Source organism: Schistocerca serialis, chromosome 1 (genome assembly GCF_023864345.2).
Source record: "Schistocerca serialis cubense isolate TAMUIC-IGC-003099 chromosome 1, iqSchSeri2.2, whole genome shotgun sequence".
Lineage (NCBI taxonomy): Eukaryota > Metazoa > Arthropoda > Insecta > Orthoptera > Acrididae > Schistocerca > Schistocerca serialis.
The window spans coordinates 797,288,575-797,308,192 of record NC_064638.1 but is presented as its reverse complement, the minus strand read 5'-3'; the positions used below and the strand labels follow the sequence as shown (position 1 = coordinate 797,308,192).

Genomic DNA, 19,618 nt, shown 5'->3' with positions numbered 1-19,618 from the left:
TAATTTACTATAGAATGGTATTTGTTACCAGTATAACAAATCAGTTTCAGTTAAATTGTTTTGTTGTTGTTGTGGTGGTCTCCTGACTGAAGACTGACTGACATGTCACTCCATGTTACTCTACCTTGGGCAAACTTCTTCATCTCTGCATAACTACTGCAGCACCCATTTGAGTCTGATTGCTGTTTTCAAGCCTTGCTCTTCTTCTACACTTTTTTACCCTTCATACTTCTCTCCATTATCAGACTGACTATTCCCTGCTGTCTTAGGATGTTTCCCAACTGATCCCTTCTTTTAACCAAATTGTGCTACAAATTCCTTTTTTCCCCAGTTTGATTCAGTACCTCTTCATTACCTACTTGATACACATGTATAATATTCAACTTTCTTCTGCAGTACCACATTTCAAAAGCTTCTAACCTCTTCTTGTTTGAATTGTCTAACATAACTATCTGATTGAGAATGAATTTTTCTGTGATTACACACGTGTATAAAACATTCTTGGACTTCTTCCCATTTCATTTCAGAATAAATCCTCAAGCTTTCGATGATTACCCCCATCATCTTAGCAACTGTCTGTTATGGCTGCCATTGTGGTGCCTGACACTGATCAGCCAGAACATTATTACCACCTACCTAGTAGCTGGTATGTCCATGTTTGCCATGGATAACAGTGGTGACACATTAAGGCATGGAATCAATGAGGCCTTCGTAGGTTGCTGGAGGGAGTTGACACCACATCTGCACACACAAGTCACCTAATTCCCATAAATTCTGGGGAGGTGGTGGTCAATGAGCTTTGACAACACGTTCACTCACATCCCAGATGTTTTTGATTGGTTTCAGATCTGATGAGTTGGTGGGCCAGCACATTAGCTGAACCTTGCCACTGTGTTCCTTGAATCACTCCATCACACTCCTGGTCTTGTGACATGGTGCATTATCTTGTTTAAAAATGCTACAGCCATAGGGAAACATGATTGGTATGAAGGGTGCCCATGGTCTGCAACCAGTGTATGATAATTCTTGGCCATCATGGTGCCTTCTGTAAGCTCTACTGGACCCACAGATGCCCATGTAAATGTGCCCCAGAGCATAATGGAGCAGCCGCCAGCTTCTCTCCGCCCATGTGCCCATTTCAGTCGTAGTTGCTGATATGGTGTTAAATGGCACATGCGTAGGTTGTCAGCTGTGGAGGCCCATTGTTGGGAGAGTTTGGTGCACTGTGTGAGACACACTTAAGGTTGATGTTAGTTCCACCACAGTTCACCACCTGTGCTGTTTTACCAGTCTGCCCAGCCTACAACATCAGAAATCTGCAATGAGGGGTGGCTGTCCAACTCCATGATGTCTGGACTTAGTTCACCTTGGTTTCACCATGTGTTGAAGACACTCACCATGGCACTCTGCAAACACCCGTCAACTTGTGCAGTTTCCAAACTGCTTGTGCCAAGCCTCTGGGCCATCACAATCTGCAGTCAGTTGGACTCAGATAGATCATACACTTTCCCCATTCTATGCAAGGACAGCACGTTCACTGTAACTACGTGCCCTGTGCATGTGTCTGACTAGCAGTCATTCCTCACTAGGGAATGCTGCTATTGCTGGGATGGGTTTATATTGATAGTAGGTCAGTGGTCATAATGTTTTGGCTGATTAGTGTATATCCTATTGTTTCAATAGTAAAGTATCTGAAATTTGCAAAAATATAGCTTATTGTACCACTTTATTGTTACATTATCCCAAAACATATCACCACATGCTATTAGATAATTGGTTATCTTTAGAACAAAAATGACATTACTACTTACCTTCCATGGAGAATAAAAAAATCCAGGCTCCTTGATCATAAATAATAACTTGACATTAATTGTGTATATTCTTCCAATTTAGTTATTTCTGATGCAGGAGATAAATTCACAATTTTTCACAACCATTGATTCCATTTTTCTGATTAATCCAAGTCCAATCTTTTATTGAATGAATACCTTAGTCATAACTGTACTGACAAGAACTAGCTGATTTTCCTTGCACCAGCCCTTATAGAAAAACATAACAAGCCATGATGCCAAAGTCATTATTAAAACAGTTATTTTTGTAAAGTTACAATGAAAATAGAAAATTGTTAAGGCTTTCGTGGCCACTTGTTGACAAACTGCCTATTGGCTTCTGCCTCAGGGACGACATTCATCTAATGATATTACTGACGTTTTGCCTGCACGAGTGGCTGGCATTGTCAAAGCTTCACCTTCCAATGCTGGCAGATGGCGAAACGTCAGTAATATCATTAGATGAACATCGGCAGAAGAGCCCGAGACAGAAGCCAATAGGCAGTTTACAATAAAAACTTACATGACATGAAAGTCTTTTGGGTATGGTATTACATTATATTATAAAATGCTATATACACTGATGGGAAAAAATAGCAGTGCCAAAAAGGAGTTGTACAATATAAATAAAAGTTGGTAGGTGTGTTTCTACATCTGAAAGATGATGTCTGTTCAAATTTCAAGCCAGCCACATAAGAGAAGTGCAAATAGCACTACTGTGAGGGTACAAATCAGGTTTGCTTTAAGTACACTCTGCATGAGCATCAGTTACCTATGAGATTGGATGTAGTGAGTTGATGTTAGTCGTACATGCTTTTAAGGTGACAAAGAGCCATTATCAACACCTCACTGAATTTGAACAAGATCCTGAAATAGGGCTACTGCCTCATTGCCAGTGATGGTCATGTGTTGGTTAAAAGGAGACCAGTTGAAAGCCTGAAACTAACAACCTGTCTGCACACTAGACATACTGTACTTACAGCGGGAGAGATGTTCTGGGGTGCAATTTCATGTGACGGTGGGAGCACTCTGTTGATTATCTCGTGCACCCTGAATGCAAATTTGTATGTCAATGTTGATGATTCAAAATGTAATGTCCATTCAAGAACAGCATTCGTGGAGGTGTTTTCCAACAGGATAACACTCACCCACATGCTGCTGTTATAACCCAACATGCTCTACAGCATGTCAATATGTTACCTTGGCCTGCTCTCTCACCATATGTCTCACCAATCGAGAACGTACGGGACAACTGCAGCATCATCCACAAATGGCATTAACCATCCCTGTATTCACTGACCAAATGCAACAGGCACGGAACTTCATCCCATAATTTGATTTCCAGCATCTGTGCAACACAACACATGCATGAAACTTCCTGGCACATTAAAACTGCTTGCTGGACCGAGACTCGAACTCGGGACCTTTGCCTTTCACGGGCAAGTGCTCTACCAACTGAGCTAACCAAGTACAACTCACGACCCATCCTCACAGATCCACTTCTGCCAGTACCTCGTCTCTTACCTTTCCAACTTCACAGAAGTTTGAGTCTCAGTTTGGCACACAGTTTTAATCTGCCAGGAAGTTTCGTATCAGTGCACACTCCACTGCAGAGTGAAAATCTAATTCTGGAAACAACACATACATGTCTGCAAGCTTGCATTCAACATTCTGACAGCTACACTGGTTATTAATGTACCAGCATTTCACATTTACAATATCTTGTCTTGTGCTTACAATAATTTGCACTCTGATAATGTTAATCACTTAAATATTTTACTTAGACAAATATATTTTCAAAATTTCATTACTTTATATTAATTATTTTTTGGTGTTGTGATTTTTTATTTCTGTCAGTGAAATACAACATGGAACCAAACCCAGAAAACTTGTACATTAATTGACTGTGGCCATGGAAACCTACACAATTATAAAAATTAGTTACCTATTCACAGAAACTTAAGTGTGACAGTATGTTTTACAATAATGAGGAAAATGATTAATCCATTTCACGTTTGTAAAAATATTTATTTTTCACACAAATTTTTTTAAAAAATGTTGATTGTAAACAGTTAGTTCTAAAAAACTTTATTTTTCCTACTATTTATCACAAATATTTCGATTAATAACATGTGTTCTCACTCAAGAATAACATTCTTTAGTTTGGAAAGTTACTACTTGCTTTATGTCATGCACTTGTAAACAGTCTTGACAATTCTATGCTCTATTCTGCAATTCTTAAAAAAAACTGCATTATTATTCCTCTAGATTTGACAATTTTGGTATAACTCATTATAAACTTGGGAATATGTTATAGCACATTATTAAAATTTGCAGTTTTGTTGATGACATGATGTGTTCAGTGTCAGCTGGTATGTAATCTCCAATTTATTCTTCCATACTACAATGAATAATGAATAAAAAAATTTCAATTGTAGTCATAAAAAAGTACAATACTTGATACCATGTGTTGAGTCATACATTAAATGCTGTGCAACTAGTAATACATTAAAAATTGCATATCGCATACTCCAATAGGCATTCAAGGTTGTTACATTGCAGCTGCTAATCATCCACATTCACTTCCTTTCCTTCAAGGCCAAACTCAAGACAAATACCTTTGTAAAAGACTTCCTAACACTTACATTTATATTTAATGATAAGAAACTCTCTTTTTTGGAAATTCTTTCCTTGCATTTTATATCCTCTCTGTTTTGAGCATCATCAGTTATTTTGCTACCCAAACAGCAAAACTCATCTATAATTCTTAGTGTCTCATTTTGTAATCTAATTCCCTTAGCATAATCTGATGTAACTCAGCTACATTCCATAACCCTTGTTTTACTTTTGCTGATTTTCATCTATCCATTCCAATCAACTGCTCCTCCATGTCCTTTGTCATCTCTCATAGAATTACAATGTCACTGGCAGACTTCAAATTTTTTATTCCTTCTCCTTGAACTTTAATTTTTTTTCAAATGTCTCCTTTGTTTCCTTCACAGCTTGCACAGTGTATAGATTCAATAACATCAGGAATAAATCTGAGAGGATACAAGATTTATTGCTGTTTTATTGATTCGAATTTCAATAAAAATCATTTGGTTAATAGGAAAACCCTGTGCTAGATTGATTTATAAATGAAGAAGCATCCATCATTGTGCATTTGAGTAAAGTTGAGTAGGAAGGTAATTCTGAAGACTAGAAATATCTTCATTGGCTATGAAGATTTATTATGGAGCCTATTCTACTGTGGTTGCTCTGTTTATTTGCCTGAGGTATTGCTTGTGAGCTCCTGGCAGTGACAAGAACTGTAGCTTTACACTTGACATCATTGCAAGTACAGCAATGAGATTTATGTGCAGTTTGTGGCTTCAGGGAACATAAAAAACTCAGACATAGTATTTTGCAATCTTGTCAATATATTCTGAATCTTTTTGAAATAATATTTTGATCAGTTGGTTGAATATCAGGGTGTGAACTTAATATCAGCCTCACATGAAGACACATGGTAATGACTGACCTCTTGTCTGATGTATTGTCGATGCATAATAAATTCTGCTTGTAATTCCAAATTGTCAGAATGCTGGTTTAGTAAATGTTGACACTGAACCAAGATTTAAGATGATTTCATTTAGTCAGGAGTTTGATGACTGCTACAAAGCAGATTTGTAGTTTATTTGTAACACACATATTGATTGAAAACTTACAGACCACAACCCTGTTGCACTCCATTCTTAACCACTGTTTCCCTTTTGTGACCTTCGACTCTGTTGACTACAATCTGGTTTCTGTACAAGTTGTAAATAACCTTCCACTCTCTGTATTTTATCCCTGCTATTTTCAAAATTTCAAAGAATGTAGGCCACTCAATATTGTCAAAAGTTTTCCCTAAATCTGCAAATCCTAAAATTTAGTTTTGCCATTGTTTGATCTATCATTTAGGACAAGTCATAGGGTCAGTATTGCCTTGAGTGATACCACATTCCTCAAGAATCCAAACTAATCTTACCTTGGTCAGCTTCTACATTTTTCCATTCTTCTGCAAATAATTTGTGTCATTATTTTGCATCCATAACATGTTAGACTGCTTCACTTCATTAATGTATAACTTCTTTCACATCATTGAATTGACTAATGTATGAATGGAAGTAACTGTTAACAGTGCTGATTTGTTTTCATTAGTTAACCTTATTGTCATTAATTAGTTTCAAAATACTTGAAGCACCCTAATATTTAATTTTGGACTTCCACTTCCCATTATGATTCTTGTCTAGTGTCACCTTTCTATATCTTTTCTGGTCTTGCTTCCCCATGTCTTCCACTTTCTCCCTTCACTACTTACTGAGCAACTGCATTATCAATGGGGAGCTGCAGGCTTCAGATCTTCATTTATCTTTTCATAGATATTCCATGGCTTTTATTATTTTATTTTAGTCTAAAGTATAAAAGACTCCTTCCATAAAGGGACATTCCAGTGAACATGCTGTCAAAAGAAGCCAAACTACATCAATCCATTAAATTCCTATAGAACCACCCAACTAAGAATTTTCTGAAGTGAATCCCTGAAGTAACAGTAAATCTGAATCTAAACTGGAATATTCTCAAATAGAATTCAGCAATTATCAGTTGTATAATGTCACAGAATATCAATAGAATTTTAATAATAATCTGAGCTACTCTTTTACAGACATATAGTAATTCATCAGTTAAACCTATCTCATTTTTAGTGATGTAGCAGCCTTTCTTCAAGGCTGCTGCTTTTTTACTAATTAAGATGTTTATTTAAAACCAATGTAGGGAAAGGGTAAGCCCTTTTATGAATAATGGTCATACCAAGGTTTAAAGTAGTTGGCTGTTAATATGACAAGCAAGAATCCTATAAAAACAGCTAATTTCTGATTTTGTGGCCCTTTACTTTCTTCAGATTAGTTAAGATTTTCCTTCATAATGAGATACATGTTTGTGAGAGAGAACATAGACTTAAAGCTTACAGGTAAAACAAGATTTTTTTAAAACATAGACACATATGATGTTTTATATTCATATGTCAATAAATATCACCATCAAGACTATAGAAATAGTTATAACAAAGAAATAACATTTTTCTTGTTTGTTGAAGACTTTTTTTCCAATTTTTTTCAGATAATTCCCTATGATGCTCCATTTTTTACAACATGGTTCTGTACTAACTGGACAGTTCTATTTTTTCCATTATATTTTGTATGCAGAGTTTCAGCAATGAAATGTAAATCTGCTGGCAGTATTTTACAAGAAAGTGTCAGAAATTTTAGGGACAAGGGCTTTACAGCAGGTAAGCACAAACCAATTTAGGGAAGTAACATTCATTGCATAATTTTGCTTGCTATATCTTTGCATAATTTTGGTTGCTATATGTTGTACTTCACTGGAGCAAAAAATATGCACAGTGATACAGACTATTGCTAAATATCACCTGTATAATTTGTCATTATGAGTACAGCTTATAAGAGAAAGAAAGGGTACCTTATAATTTATACACTGTTAATGTTTTACAAGTAAGTGAAATTAAATTATGGCTTACACTCTCACACACATTCTACTATCCTCAAATAACACTTATATATAATTTTGAGTGTGTGAAGAAGAGCCACTTAGAAATCGTAAATGAAGGATATGTGATAAATATAAACACATATTAATAGTTCATTTAAGAAAGAAAGCTTGTCAAACCAGATCTATGTCTTCAAGGTGTGACTGATTAATGTATTTGATTATTCATAAAAAACCTAATATTCTACAGTAAGATCTGAGAGTTACAAAGCATCATCATCCTTCCAGCAGGCTGAGTAGGATTTTTGTAATGATTTTCCTTTGTATATTTTATTTTACATGCAGTTCTTGTCCTAAAATTATTCCCATAACAACAAAGCTCCATAATATCAAACACACATATGTCCAATTGCAATTGATACGGTCATTCTCATCTCACATAGTGTTCTCCTCCCTGACTCCCTTGATTTCATAACTTTTCATAATCCAGTTACATCTCCATCAAAATCTGCCACAGCATTGTGGCCATTTCACATTTATCAGAAAAAGATGCTTTATGGCCATTTAAATTTGTAGAATTCCTCTGTTCGTTGCCACAGTCACTTCTCATGATGTATAGGATGTTTAAAAATAGTGTCCCAAACTCTTTTGGGAGAGAGTATTGATCAAAACTAAAAAACAGTCCTATGAACTTATATCTGGAAACAAATACTTGTTGGAATAGGGGTCCATTTTAATTTGTCAGAAATGATCAGCACTCAGCTGTGTGAGCTGTCTTCTCTTTTCTTACTAGTTTTATTTGCATCTGTACTGAGCCATTTAGAATAGAATGGAATAGTATGTTTTCCATACAATTGGCATCATCAGAGTGTTCAATACTTTTTTTTAAAATTACAATAATTATTATTGTACATAATTGTGCCTGTGCAGGGCAAGCAGATACACATACTAAAGTAATATTGATAAGACAACAATTATTCATTCACAATAGTAATAATAATAATAATAATAATAATAATACATCATTGTTGTTGTTGTTGTGGTCTTCAGTCCTGAGACTGGTTTGATGCAGCTCTCCATGCTACTCTATCCTGTGCAAGCTTTTTCATCTCCCAGTACCTCTCCCTCTACGATTTTTACCCTCCACGCTGCCCTCCAATACTAAATTGGTGATCCCTTGATGCCTCAGAACATGTCCTACCAACCGATCCCTTCTTCTGGTCAAGTTGTGCCACAAACTTCTCTTCTCCCCAATCCTATTCAATACTTCCTCATTAGTTATGTGATCTACCCATCTAATCTTCAGCATTCTTCTGTAGCACCACATTTCGAAAGCTTCTATTCTCTTCTTGTCCAAACTATTTATCGTCCATGTTTCACTTCCATACATGGCTACACTCCATACGAATACTTTCAGAAATGACTTCCTGACACTTAAATCAATACTGGATGTTAACAAATTTCTCTTCTTCAGAAACGCTTTCCTTGCCATTGCCAGCCTACATTTTATATCCTCTCTACTTCGACCATCATCAGTTATTTTGCTCCCCAAATAGCAAAACTCCATTACTACTTTAAGTGCCTCATTTCCTAATCTAATTCCCTCAGCATCACCCGACTTAATTAGACTACATTCCATTATCCTTGTTTTGCTTTTGTTGATGTTCATCTTATATCCTCCTTTCAAGACACTGTCCATTCCATTCAACTGCTCTTCCAAGTCCTTTGCTGTCTCTGACAGAATTACAATGTCATCGGCGAACCTCAAAGTTTTTATTTCTTCTCCATGAATTTTAATACCTACTCCGAATTTTTCTTTTGTTTCCTTTACTGCTTGCTCAATATACAGATTGAACAACATCGGGGAGAGGCTACAACCCTGTCTTACTCCCTTCCCAACCACTGCTTCCCTTTCATGTCCCTCGACTCTTATAACTGCCATCTGGTTTCTGTACAAATTGTAAATAGCCTTTCGCTCCCTGTATTTTACCCCTGCCACCTTTAGAATTTGAAAGAGAGTATTCCAGTCAACATTGTCAAAAGCTTTCTCTAAGTCTACAAATGCTAGAAACGTAGGTTTGCCTTTCCTTAATCTTTCTTCTAAGGTCAGTATTGCCTCACGTGTTCCAGTGTTTCTACGGAATCCAAACTGATCTTCCCCGAGGTTGGCTTCTACTAGTTTTTCCATTCGTCTGTAAAGAATTCGTGTTAGTATTTTGCAGCTGTGACTTATTAAGCTGATAGTTCGGTAATTTTCACATCTGTCAACACCTGCTTTCTTTGGGATTGGAATTATTATATTCTTCTTGAAGTCTGAGGGTATTTCGCCTGTCTCATACATCATCCTCACCAGATGGTAGAGTTTTGTCAGGACTGGCTCTCCCACGGCCGTCAGTAGTTCCAATGGAATATTGTCTACTCCGGGGGCTTTGTTTCGACTCAGGTCTTTCAGTGCTCTGTCAAACTCTTCACGCAGTATCATATCTCCCATTTCATCTTCATCTACATCCTCTTCTATTTCCATAATATTGTCCTCAAGTACATCGCCTTGTATAGACCCTCTATATACTCCTTCCACCTTTCTGCTTTCCCTTCTTTGCTTAGAACTGGGTTTCCATCTGAGCTCTTGATATTCATACAAGTCGTTCTCTTATCTCCAAAGGTCTCTTTAATTTTCCTGTAGGCGGTATCTATCTTACCCCTAGTGAGATAGGCCTCTACATCCTTACATTTGTCCTCTAGCCATCCCTGCTTAGCCATTTTGCACTTCCTGTCAATCTCATTTTTGAGACATTTGTATTCCTTTTTGCCTGTTTCACTTACTGCATTTTTATATTTTCTCCTTTCATCAATTAAATTCAATATTTCTTCTGTTACCCAAGGATTTCTACTAGCCCTCGTCTTTTTACCTACTTGATCCTCTGCTGCCTTCACTACTTCATCCCTCAAAGCTACCCATTCTTCTTCTACTGTATTTATTTCCCCCATTCCTGTCAATTGCTCCCTTATGCTCTCCCTGAATCTCTGTACAACCTCTGGTTCTTTTAGTTTATCCAGGTCCCATCTCCTTAAATTCCCACCTTTTTGCAGTTTCTTCAGTTTTAATCTACAGGTCATAACCAATAGATTGTGGTCAGAGTCCACATCTGCCCCTGGAAATGTCTTACAATTTAAAACCTGGTTCCTAAATCTCTGTCTTACCATTATATAATCTATCTGATACCTTTTAGTATCTCCAGGGTTCTTACATGTATACAACCTTCTTTCATGATTCTTAAACCAAGTGTTAGTTATGATTATGTTGTGCTCTGTGCAAAATTCTACCAGGCGGCTTCCTCTTTCATTTCTGTCCCCCAATCCATATTCACCTACTATGTTTCCTTCTCTCCCTTTTCCTACATTCGAATTCCAGTCACCCATGACTATTAAATTTTCATCTCCCTTCACAATCTGAATAATTTCTTTTATTTCATCATACATTTCTTCAATTTCTTCGTCATCTGCAGAGCTAGTTGGCATATAAACTTGTACTACTGTTGTAGGTGTGGGCTTCGTATCTATCTTGGCCACAATAATGCGTTCACTATGCTGTTTGTAGTAGCTTACCCGCATTCCTATTTTCCTATTCATTATTAAACCTACTCCTGCATTACCCCTACTTGATTTTGTGTTTATAACCCTGTAGTCACCTGACCAGAAGTCTTGTTCCTCCTGCCACCGAACTTCACTAATTCCCACTATATCTAACTTCAACCTATCGATTTCCCTTTTTAAATTTTCTAACCTACCTGCCCGATTAAGGGATCTGACATTCCACGCTCTGATCCGTAGAACGCCAGTTTTCATTCTCCTGATAACGACATCCTCTTGAGTAGTCCCCGCCCGGAGATCCGAATGGGGGACTATTTTACATCCAGAATATTTTACCCAAGAGGACGCCATCATCATGTAATCATACAGTAAAGCTGCATGCCCTCGGGAAAAATTACGGCTGTAGTTTCCCCTTGCTTTCAGCCGTTCGCAGTACCGGCACGGCAATGCCGTTTTGGTTATTGTTACAAGGCCAGATCAGTCAATCATCCAGACTGTTGCCCCTGCAACTACTGAAAAGGCTGCTGCCCCTCTTCAGGAACCACACGTTTGTCTGGCCTCTCAACAGATACCCCTCCGTTGTGGTTGCACCTACGGTACGGCTATCTGTATCGCTGAGGCACGCAAGCCTCCCCACCAACGGCAAGGTCCATGGTTCATGGGGGGGGGGGGGGGGGGGGGGGGGGGAATACATCATAACAGTTAAATATACAATAGTATCAAGATATATTTATGGTACATCTTACGTATTCTTTTAAAAAGTCTTTGTTGGTGCGTTACTGTCACAAACGTATAGGTATAATTCATATAGCAGTTTTTTGTTTCATGTAGCATATCTCTTTTGTGTCGCTGTTTAGAAACTCATCATGTGAGTAATATGGCATACATTTGAGCCACACTTCTATTGTTTGCTTAAAGTTATTCATTGGTAGTCCATTCACAGCCTTTGAGAGTTTGTTATAAAATTTCAAGCTAAGGTGTTTATGGCTCTTTTGTGTTATGGTATGGTAGGTCTATGTTACTATTATTTTGATTATTATGAACATGCACATTGTGCATATTTTTAATGATGGTTTTCTAAACTTTTAGTATTCAACACATATGGTTTGAGTTACCCCAAAATACAATTCCGTTTCTTATTACTCACCCAAAGTAGCTATGATATACTACTTTTCTTATGCCTATATTGGTAGCATTGTACAATATTCTCATTGCAAATGCTAGGCTGTTTAATTTGTTTGCAAGGTATTATATATGTGATCCCCATGATAGATTTGTATCTAGTTGCATTCCTAGGAATTTCACACAGCTAGCTTTCTGAAAATCCTGGTTTCTGTGACTGACCTAAATATCATTTAATTTTGCTTGTTTTGTTTTAAACTGCATTAAGTGAGTCTTTTCCATATTTAATTTTAACCCATTTAAATCAAATCAGGCATCTAATCTTTCTAAAGTATTTAATACAATTTGTGGAATTTGATCAGTACTGTTACTTTCAATGATTAAAGATGTGTCATCTGGAAATAAACTGAGTGACACTCAATATTAAGAAGCAGATCATTTACGTAAAACAAAAACAGAATGGGACCTAAGACAGAACCTTGGGGTACTCCATGTGATACATGTATGAGTATCTACTGTTGATAAAGCAGTTACAGACTCATTACCACATAGTTTATTCAGACATTTTAGAAAATAACACAAAAAAATCAAACTTTGTACAGATTCTTGAGTTTTCTGGTATTATTCCTTGCAAAGATGAGTTGAAGGATGTTTTATTTGGAGTTGTTTTCAAAAATACTCCAACTTTATTATGTGCTACATCTTTGACATAAGTATAGTAATAATAATATAGAAAAGAAACACTAGATCAGTTATTTTCTTTTTAATGGTTGTGATGACTGTCAGTTTTAGACATTTTTTTACTTATCTTAACTAATACGATATGTCATGTTTTTATCTGCAGCATTTTTGTGCAGAAATTTTGTGTACAAAATTTTTTTCAAGATCAATACAACCACTGTTGACTGTGCAGCTAGGTTCCTGACACGATGCAGTTTCTTCTGTCTCCTGTGGGTAGCAACAAATTATATGTACATTCATTCACTACGCATCCTTCTGGCAACTGATGTGATGGCCTTATTTGCCACTAATGTTTCCTGTGTGTACCTGCTATCATGGGTTATACTACATGAGCAGTTTGTTGGTGTCAGGGTAAGTTTGAAAGAGATGATTTTATAAAATTAGATACATGAAAATATATACCTAAACTATTTTATACAGGATGCTTCTAAACTACAATGGCTATTCAATAAAGAATTATCCAAATTTTTATGGTCATAATTTCTTGTGCTAGAATTTAATCTTATGATTCTGTTAGTTTAAAGCATGAAAAACATACTGTACTAGTTTCATTGTTGGCACTCTTGGCTTCCACTTGTGAAAGGTAGGAAAGCTGAGACATGTTCAGTATTGCCTTCCGCAGTTTCTTTCAAAGATAATCACTGCTGATAAAATGTAGCTACATCAGTTTTGATTCTGGGAGCAAACAGCAAATTTCAGAGGGGAAACACATTAATTATCAACCTTAAAATAGCAGAGAAAATGTTGCTTCTGCTGGGAAGTTACAGTCATCTCATTTGATATTCATGGAATACCTATTCAGCATATTGTGTCTCCACATACATAAATAATTGGACAGTAGTACACGGATGTCCTGGAAACTCTGAAAGTCCATATCAGGCTCAGAAGACCACACATCTGTGAAACAGGATGGATGCTGCACCATGATAATGCACAGTCATATATTCCAGATATTGTTACTGAATATCTTGTAAAATTCAGCGTGAAGTGCCTCCCTCACCCTCCCTTCAGTCCAGATTTAGCCCGATGTTACTTTTTTCTCTTCTGTAGCATGAAGAACTATCTTTGTGGGAAGCTTTTTCTATCATTAGAAACAGTAACGAAGGTTGTGGGTTGATACTGAAGGACCTTTCAAAAATTGATTTCCAGCATGTCTTTGCAGACTGGCAGAAATGTTGGTAAAAGTGCATCACATAAAAAGGAGACTGTTTTCAGAACTGAAGTGCCTCGTACAAGTACAAATGCTAGGGGATATTTTTTGTGCAAAATAGTAACAAAAATATTTTGTGAAGTACATCATATACTAGCTTGTCAATAAACACCGCAAATGTCTTAGCAGACTGCCTTCTTTTAATGAAAGAAAAGTTCTGTCAGAAATTCTCCATGACAGTGTTATGAAAAGGATAGACTGCTACTCACCATATAGAGGTGATGTTGATTTGTAGACAGGCACAACAAAAAGACTGTTGTGCCTATCTGAATCTCAGTATCTTCTCTGTATGGTGAGTAGCAGTCTATCCTTTCATAATATGGTAATTATTCCATCCTGGGTTTTCCATTGTTAGAAATACTCCTTGAGTTTTCTTATCACATTTAGAGATGTACACATTATACAGGGTGATGCAGGAGTCCAGGAACATTTTAAAAAGCACAATTCATGGAATAATGTAGGTTTAGAGGTAAAATTTGAAGCACATGTTGAAATGACATGGGGTTTTGTTTAACACTCTCTGTACCAGGCCTATTTTATGCACCCGTCCCTAGAAACCGGGCAATTTTACCAATATTAAAAAAATTACTGCATCAAATCTACTGTTTGGATTGTGGCAAATTTGGTACCATCTTGAAGCTGCACATTTCTACTTTAATTCTGAGTGAAAGAAACTACTTTACAATGCACAGCTTTAAGGTACAGTTATAGAAATCACTTAGATGTTTTAAGAATTTAGAAAAAGTCATACGAATAAGGGAATACAATTGTGATTTATTTTTAACCAAAATTGTGGCACTACATTACATGTTTCTGATAGTATACAGTATTACATATAAATTTCACACAGAATCATATTGTTTTTTAGTGTGGAAAATTTTAAAGCAAGGTTCCAGGCAGAGTGCAACGCCACACTGTTCACATTCGTATCGTGTCTCTTTGCGAGAAGCCTTGCCACTCTGTTTCTTGCTCCTGGAACTGCACACGTGACACACACGAGCAGCATACTTCTTAGTAGTTGCAGGTATGTGCTGCAAAAAATGTCTCTTTGTTAGCCGACCTACAGTTCCTTCATTTCTTGGAATGAATTCAAGTGTGTCGTCTTCAACAAGCTGAACTGCAAGCACTGTTATAAAGTCTGTTATTGTAATTTTCTTCCTGTGCACTGCATTGTACAGCCAAAATGCATTTGATACTCCCATAAGCAGCAAATGGAAATATAATTTTCGCCACCATTTCACAGTTCTGTGCTGGAACGGATTGTACTGCAGGCGTTGGTCTCCAATATCCACTCCAATTTTATTGAGGTTGTAATCAAGTACCTGAAGTGGTTTCAATACTACAGACCCATTTCTCTTAGTATGCGTACCAAATGTTGCTTGATGCCTTGTAGACAATGTATACACATCTCTCTTATCTTTCCACTTCATTGCCAATACATTATCTTTACGCCGAAAAGACATTTCGCCCTTTTTCAGCTTAGCAGATACTAAATCTTTAGGCAATCCTTTCCTGGATTTGTTCACAGTACCAACAGCTCCAGTGCCTTTCTCTGCCAGTTGCTGAAATAGCTCTGGACTGGAATAAAATCGATCTAAATACACAGTGTGGCCTTTGTTCAGCAAGCTGCTGTCAGACAACAATCGCAAAATAACCGCAGACGAAGAATTGTCAACAATATGCTTACCAGCATAAACTTCAAAATTTACAACATAGCCACTACTGGCTTCAGCAACAGCATATACTTTCAGTCCATACTTATGAGGCTTATTTTGCATGTAAACACGGAAACTCACACGACCTCGAAATGGGCAAATTCCTTCATCAATTGTCACTTTTTCTGAGGGACGATATGCCTGGATACATCGCTCCTTCAAATTATTATAATATGGCAAAACTTTGTAAAGTGGATGAAATCCATCTTCGCCTGGTTTTTTCTGATTTGAATTGTCAACAAGATGCAAGCATGACAGTATCTGAGTGAAACGCAAACGGCTCATGACATGGGGACAAAAGTTACAACTAAGAACAGGATTAGTGCTCCAATGGTCCGCAATTTTTGGCTTTTTCGAAACACACATGTGGAAAATAATACCCAAGAAACGCCTCATCTCACTTATAGTCACTGGCTTCCACGAACTCAAAACTGAATGGGGCTTCAGATTATTTCCTCTTCTTTTCTTCTGTATTGTCTGTGATGCATACAAATTTGTCTGTCTCTTGAGTTCATTTACGTCACTGTCAGTAAGGAACACTTTACTGCAATCCAGTACAGAACTCGACTCATCAATATCCACTAGTATCTGCCTGGGTGTCGTGTTGACAGGCAGAGGTCGGTAGGTGTCAACTGCAGTCCACTCACTGTCTTTCGGATACGGCACAGCTGCTGGATTTGAAGCAACACCTTCAACATCATTCTCGTCTTCATCTGAAGACAAACTGTCATCAATCTCGTCTTCTAAAAAGAATATCACATTATGTGTAACTACATACATCGTTTACACATGTTCAACAGATATGTGCGTACTGCACAATTACGTGGAAAATTCGGAAATACGTACCTTCAAACACACCATTGCATTCAGAATCGTCTGAATCACTCTCTACATTATCCAGAGTGTCGCTATGATTGATCAAATCCGCAATTTCTGCGTCTGATAAACCGCGCCGAAACATGATGACAAACAACTGAATGATATACAGACTGAGAACGCAAAGATAAGTTTTAACATGAATTACAGCGCTGCCGTGACATCTATGGACGCATTTTGTTAATAAACATCTGAAAAACGTATAGCGCTGGCCAAACCCGTAGAAATAACGTTGCAGTGTTTTGAATGAAATTAAATGTAGCGGCCCGTAAATTTTACGGGCTTGGTGATTTTCGCGCGATCCCAGGCCCGTAAATTTTACGGGCTTGGCGCTTAGAGTGTTAAACCAAAAACATGTTCAAAAACCAGCCAACATGTGGCACTGGTCAGCAATGCACTATTGATCCCTTCTGCATGAGAATCATTTATAAAATGAGCTGTAGTGAGAGAGGGAGTCATATGTGCCAGCAATTGTCGCATGTTAACTTTACGAGAACAGGCACTATTTGTGAAGCATTATGATTAGAATGGAGAACCTCCTACTGCACCTTCTTGATTCTGTCATCATTAGAAGAGCATTCAAATGGATAAAAGTCTTGTAACAAGTGTTACTGTGAAGAAAATCATCATGAAGTTCAAAGGCGTGAGTTGTTTAGATGATTGGCCCCTTAGTGGATGGCCACACACAAGTGCTACTGCTACTCAGACAGTTCAAGAACTGGAGACTTAAGTTAGCTCATCTCTGCATGGTGAAGTCAGTGCTTGTGAAGTCACACATCATACCAGCATTCCATGCCCCACATATGGAGAGCATTAAGGCATACCTCCCAGCATCACTTGTAAAAATTCCAGCATCATTATGAACTGTTAGCCACCAGTATTGTGACGTGGAAGGCATTTGTGCCAAAGGCACTTCAAAAGGTGGGGCAAGATGACAACTGGTTGTCACTTCGAAAGGTTGGGCAAGATGACAACTGGTTGCCCAATGTGTTGTGGACTGACAAAACCCACTTCATACTCAAAGGGTATTCCAGCATTTATAACTGCAGAATTTGGGCTACTAAAAACACGAGAACTGTCATGAGGACCCTATTGTATGACAAGGAAGTCACAGTGTGCTGTGGATTTTTCATATCAATCATGATTAGACCTTTTCTTTGTTAGAAAGAACATCATCTTTGCTATAAATAAATTTTTATGCTAATTATTGCTTCTGTATCATATGAAGTGCTGTTTATCAGTCATTTTGTACACCCCATGTCATTTCAAGCATGTGTGTAAATTTTTACCTTTCTACATACATTATTCTGTAAAATATTGAATTTTCAAAACTTAATGGACTTTTGGGTGACCCTGTATATACATAAAGTAACTTTCAACACACTTAGGTGAACAGTTTTTGTAACAACAGGAAAATCACAGTAAGGGTGGGCTTTGTTAGCCCACCACGTACATATCTGTGCGTATGTTTCACTATAAATCTTCAATCTCTCTGCATGTTACTTGAAATGTTTCAAGTGGTTGCTAACAACTTTTAATACAATTTACAGTGGTGCACTAGCCATTATCAGACATGATGAAATATTGCCAGAGCACCAGCAATTGTTTGTTATTTACATTGCTGGAAGTGGTTGAAACATGATTGTAATGTTTGTATATTCTGTAATATTCAGTGTTTCTATAAATACCAGCATTCTGGAATATTCACTATTTGTATAAATAGCTGCTCTCTCCACTTACGAGGTGGTTGTACACTGATGTTCGTATTACACTTGCTTTCAATGTTAAGTGATATGTTTCATTGATGATATTGCTTTTGGATTTGGACTTGAGTGTCATTATGATGTGAGCTTGTTTGGGGGAGATGCCGTGTACTTCAAAACATCTACATCACTGTGGCTCCAATTATTTTGGATCTCCTAAAGCGACTAGGTTCAGCAACTATTGCATCAGAGTAATTGCTAATTTTGAAGATATAGAAATTAGCAAGCTAACATACTTTCCATACTTTCACTCTCTGATGTCATACATAATAATATTTTTTGGTTCTTCAACACTTAGGCAAAAAGTATTCACTGCTCAAAAGAAAGTGATAGAATAATGTATGTGGCTCATAGTCACACATCTTGTAGGCATTTTTTAAAAAAGGTATGAATTCTTACACCAGTGTCGCAGTACATTGACTCAGTAATGAAGTTTGTTCTCAACAACATGGACCAGTTTAAAAACAACAGTGACATCCATGATTATAATACCAGAAGAAAGAAAGACTTACACTGTCCTCTACTTAACCTATCTTTAGCACAGGAAGGAGTAAATATCCTGCTGAAAAACTTTTCAATAAATTACCAGCTGAAGTAAAATCTCTGAGAAACAGCAGTAATAGTTTCAAAAATAAACTGAAATTATATCTCCTTGACAACTCCTTCTATGCCATAGATGACTCCTTCAATAGGAATAAATAAATCTATAGGTAGAATATATGCATTTTGTGCTGGTTAAGGGAATAGAGTAGGGAAAAAAAATTTAAGGTTTAAAAAAAAGAAACCCTTGATTCATATGTGCATTTCTTATGCACTTGACACGTTCCACATCATAATGGTTTCCGTATGGCTGATGAATGAAATATGTAACTAACTAACTACATAAAAGGCTAAGCAGACTTGTAGATTTCTACCAATGTTTTCTTCAGTTCAGCCTGGAATTTGTCCCAGCAATTGCACTTCTCTTTATTATTCTCAAATCATTTTATTGCCTACATGGACAAGAACCAGAACACACAAACAATACAGCTTCCCTAAGATCCATACATTGAGGAGAACAATCGGCTCCAAGCCAGGAATAAGCCAGCTTCACATCAGGCATCCATCAGTGTTTTCTAGAGAGACTTTCCAGAATCCAACAACAAAATATCTTAATGGATTCAACTGAATAACCTGATACAGTGGGTGGGATGACATGATATCTTTGACAGACATACACTTTTACATGGCTGGCACAGCCCA

At 37.1% G+C, this 19,618-nt stretch overlaps 1 protein-coding gene across 11 annotated transcripts in view; it reads left to right on the top strand.

The window, feature by feature from the left end:
* The window catches only part of LOC126483787 (putative thiamine transporter SLC35F3), a 647,658-nt gene that overhangs the window by 395,569 nt on the left and 232,471 nt on the right, over positions 1 to 19,618 (top strand). For all 11 annotated transcript variants that reach the window (XR_007587781.1, XM_050107011.1, XM_050107014.1 and 8 more), the window contains 2 exons: positions 6,972 to 7,140; positions 12,985 to 13,163. Coding sequence is in view for 10 of the 11 variants with exons in the window: in XM_050107011.1 (XP_049962968.1) it covers positions 6,972 to 7,140; positions 12,985 to 13,163 (348 nt within the window). In the remaining variant the exon portion in view is untranslated. The remainder of the gene's footprint in view (positions 1 to 6,971; positions 7,141 to 12,984; positions 13,164 to 19,618) is intronic.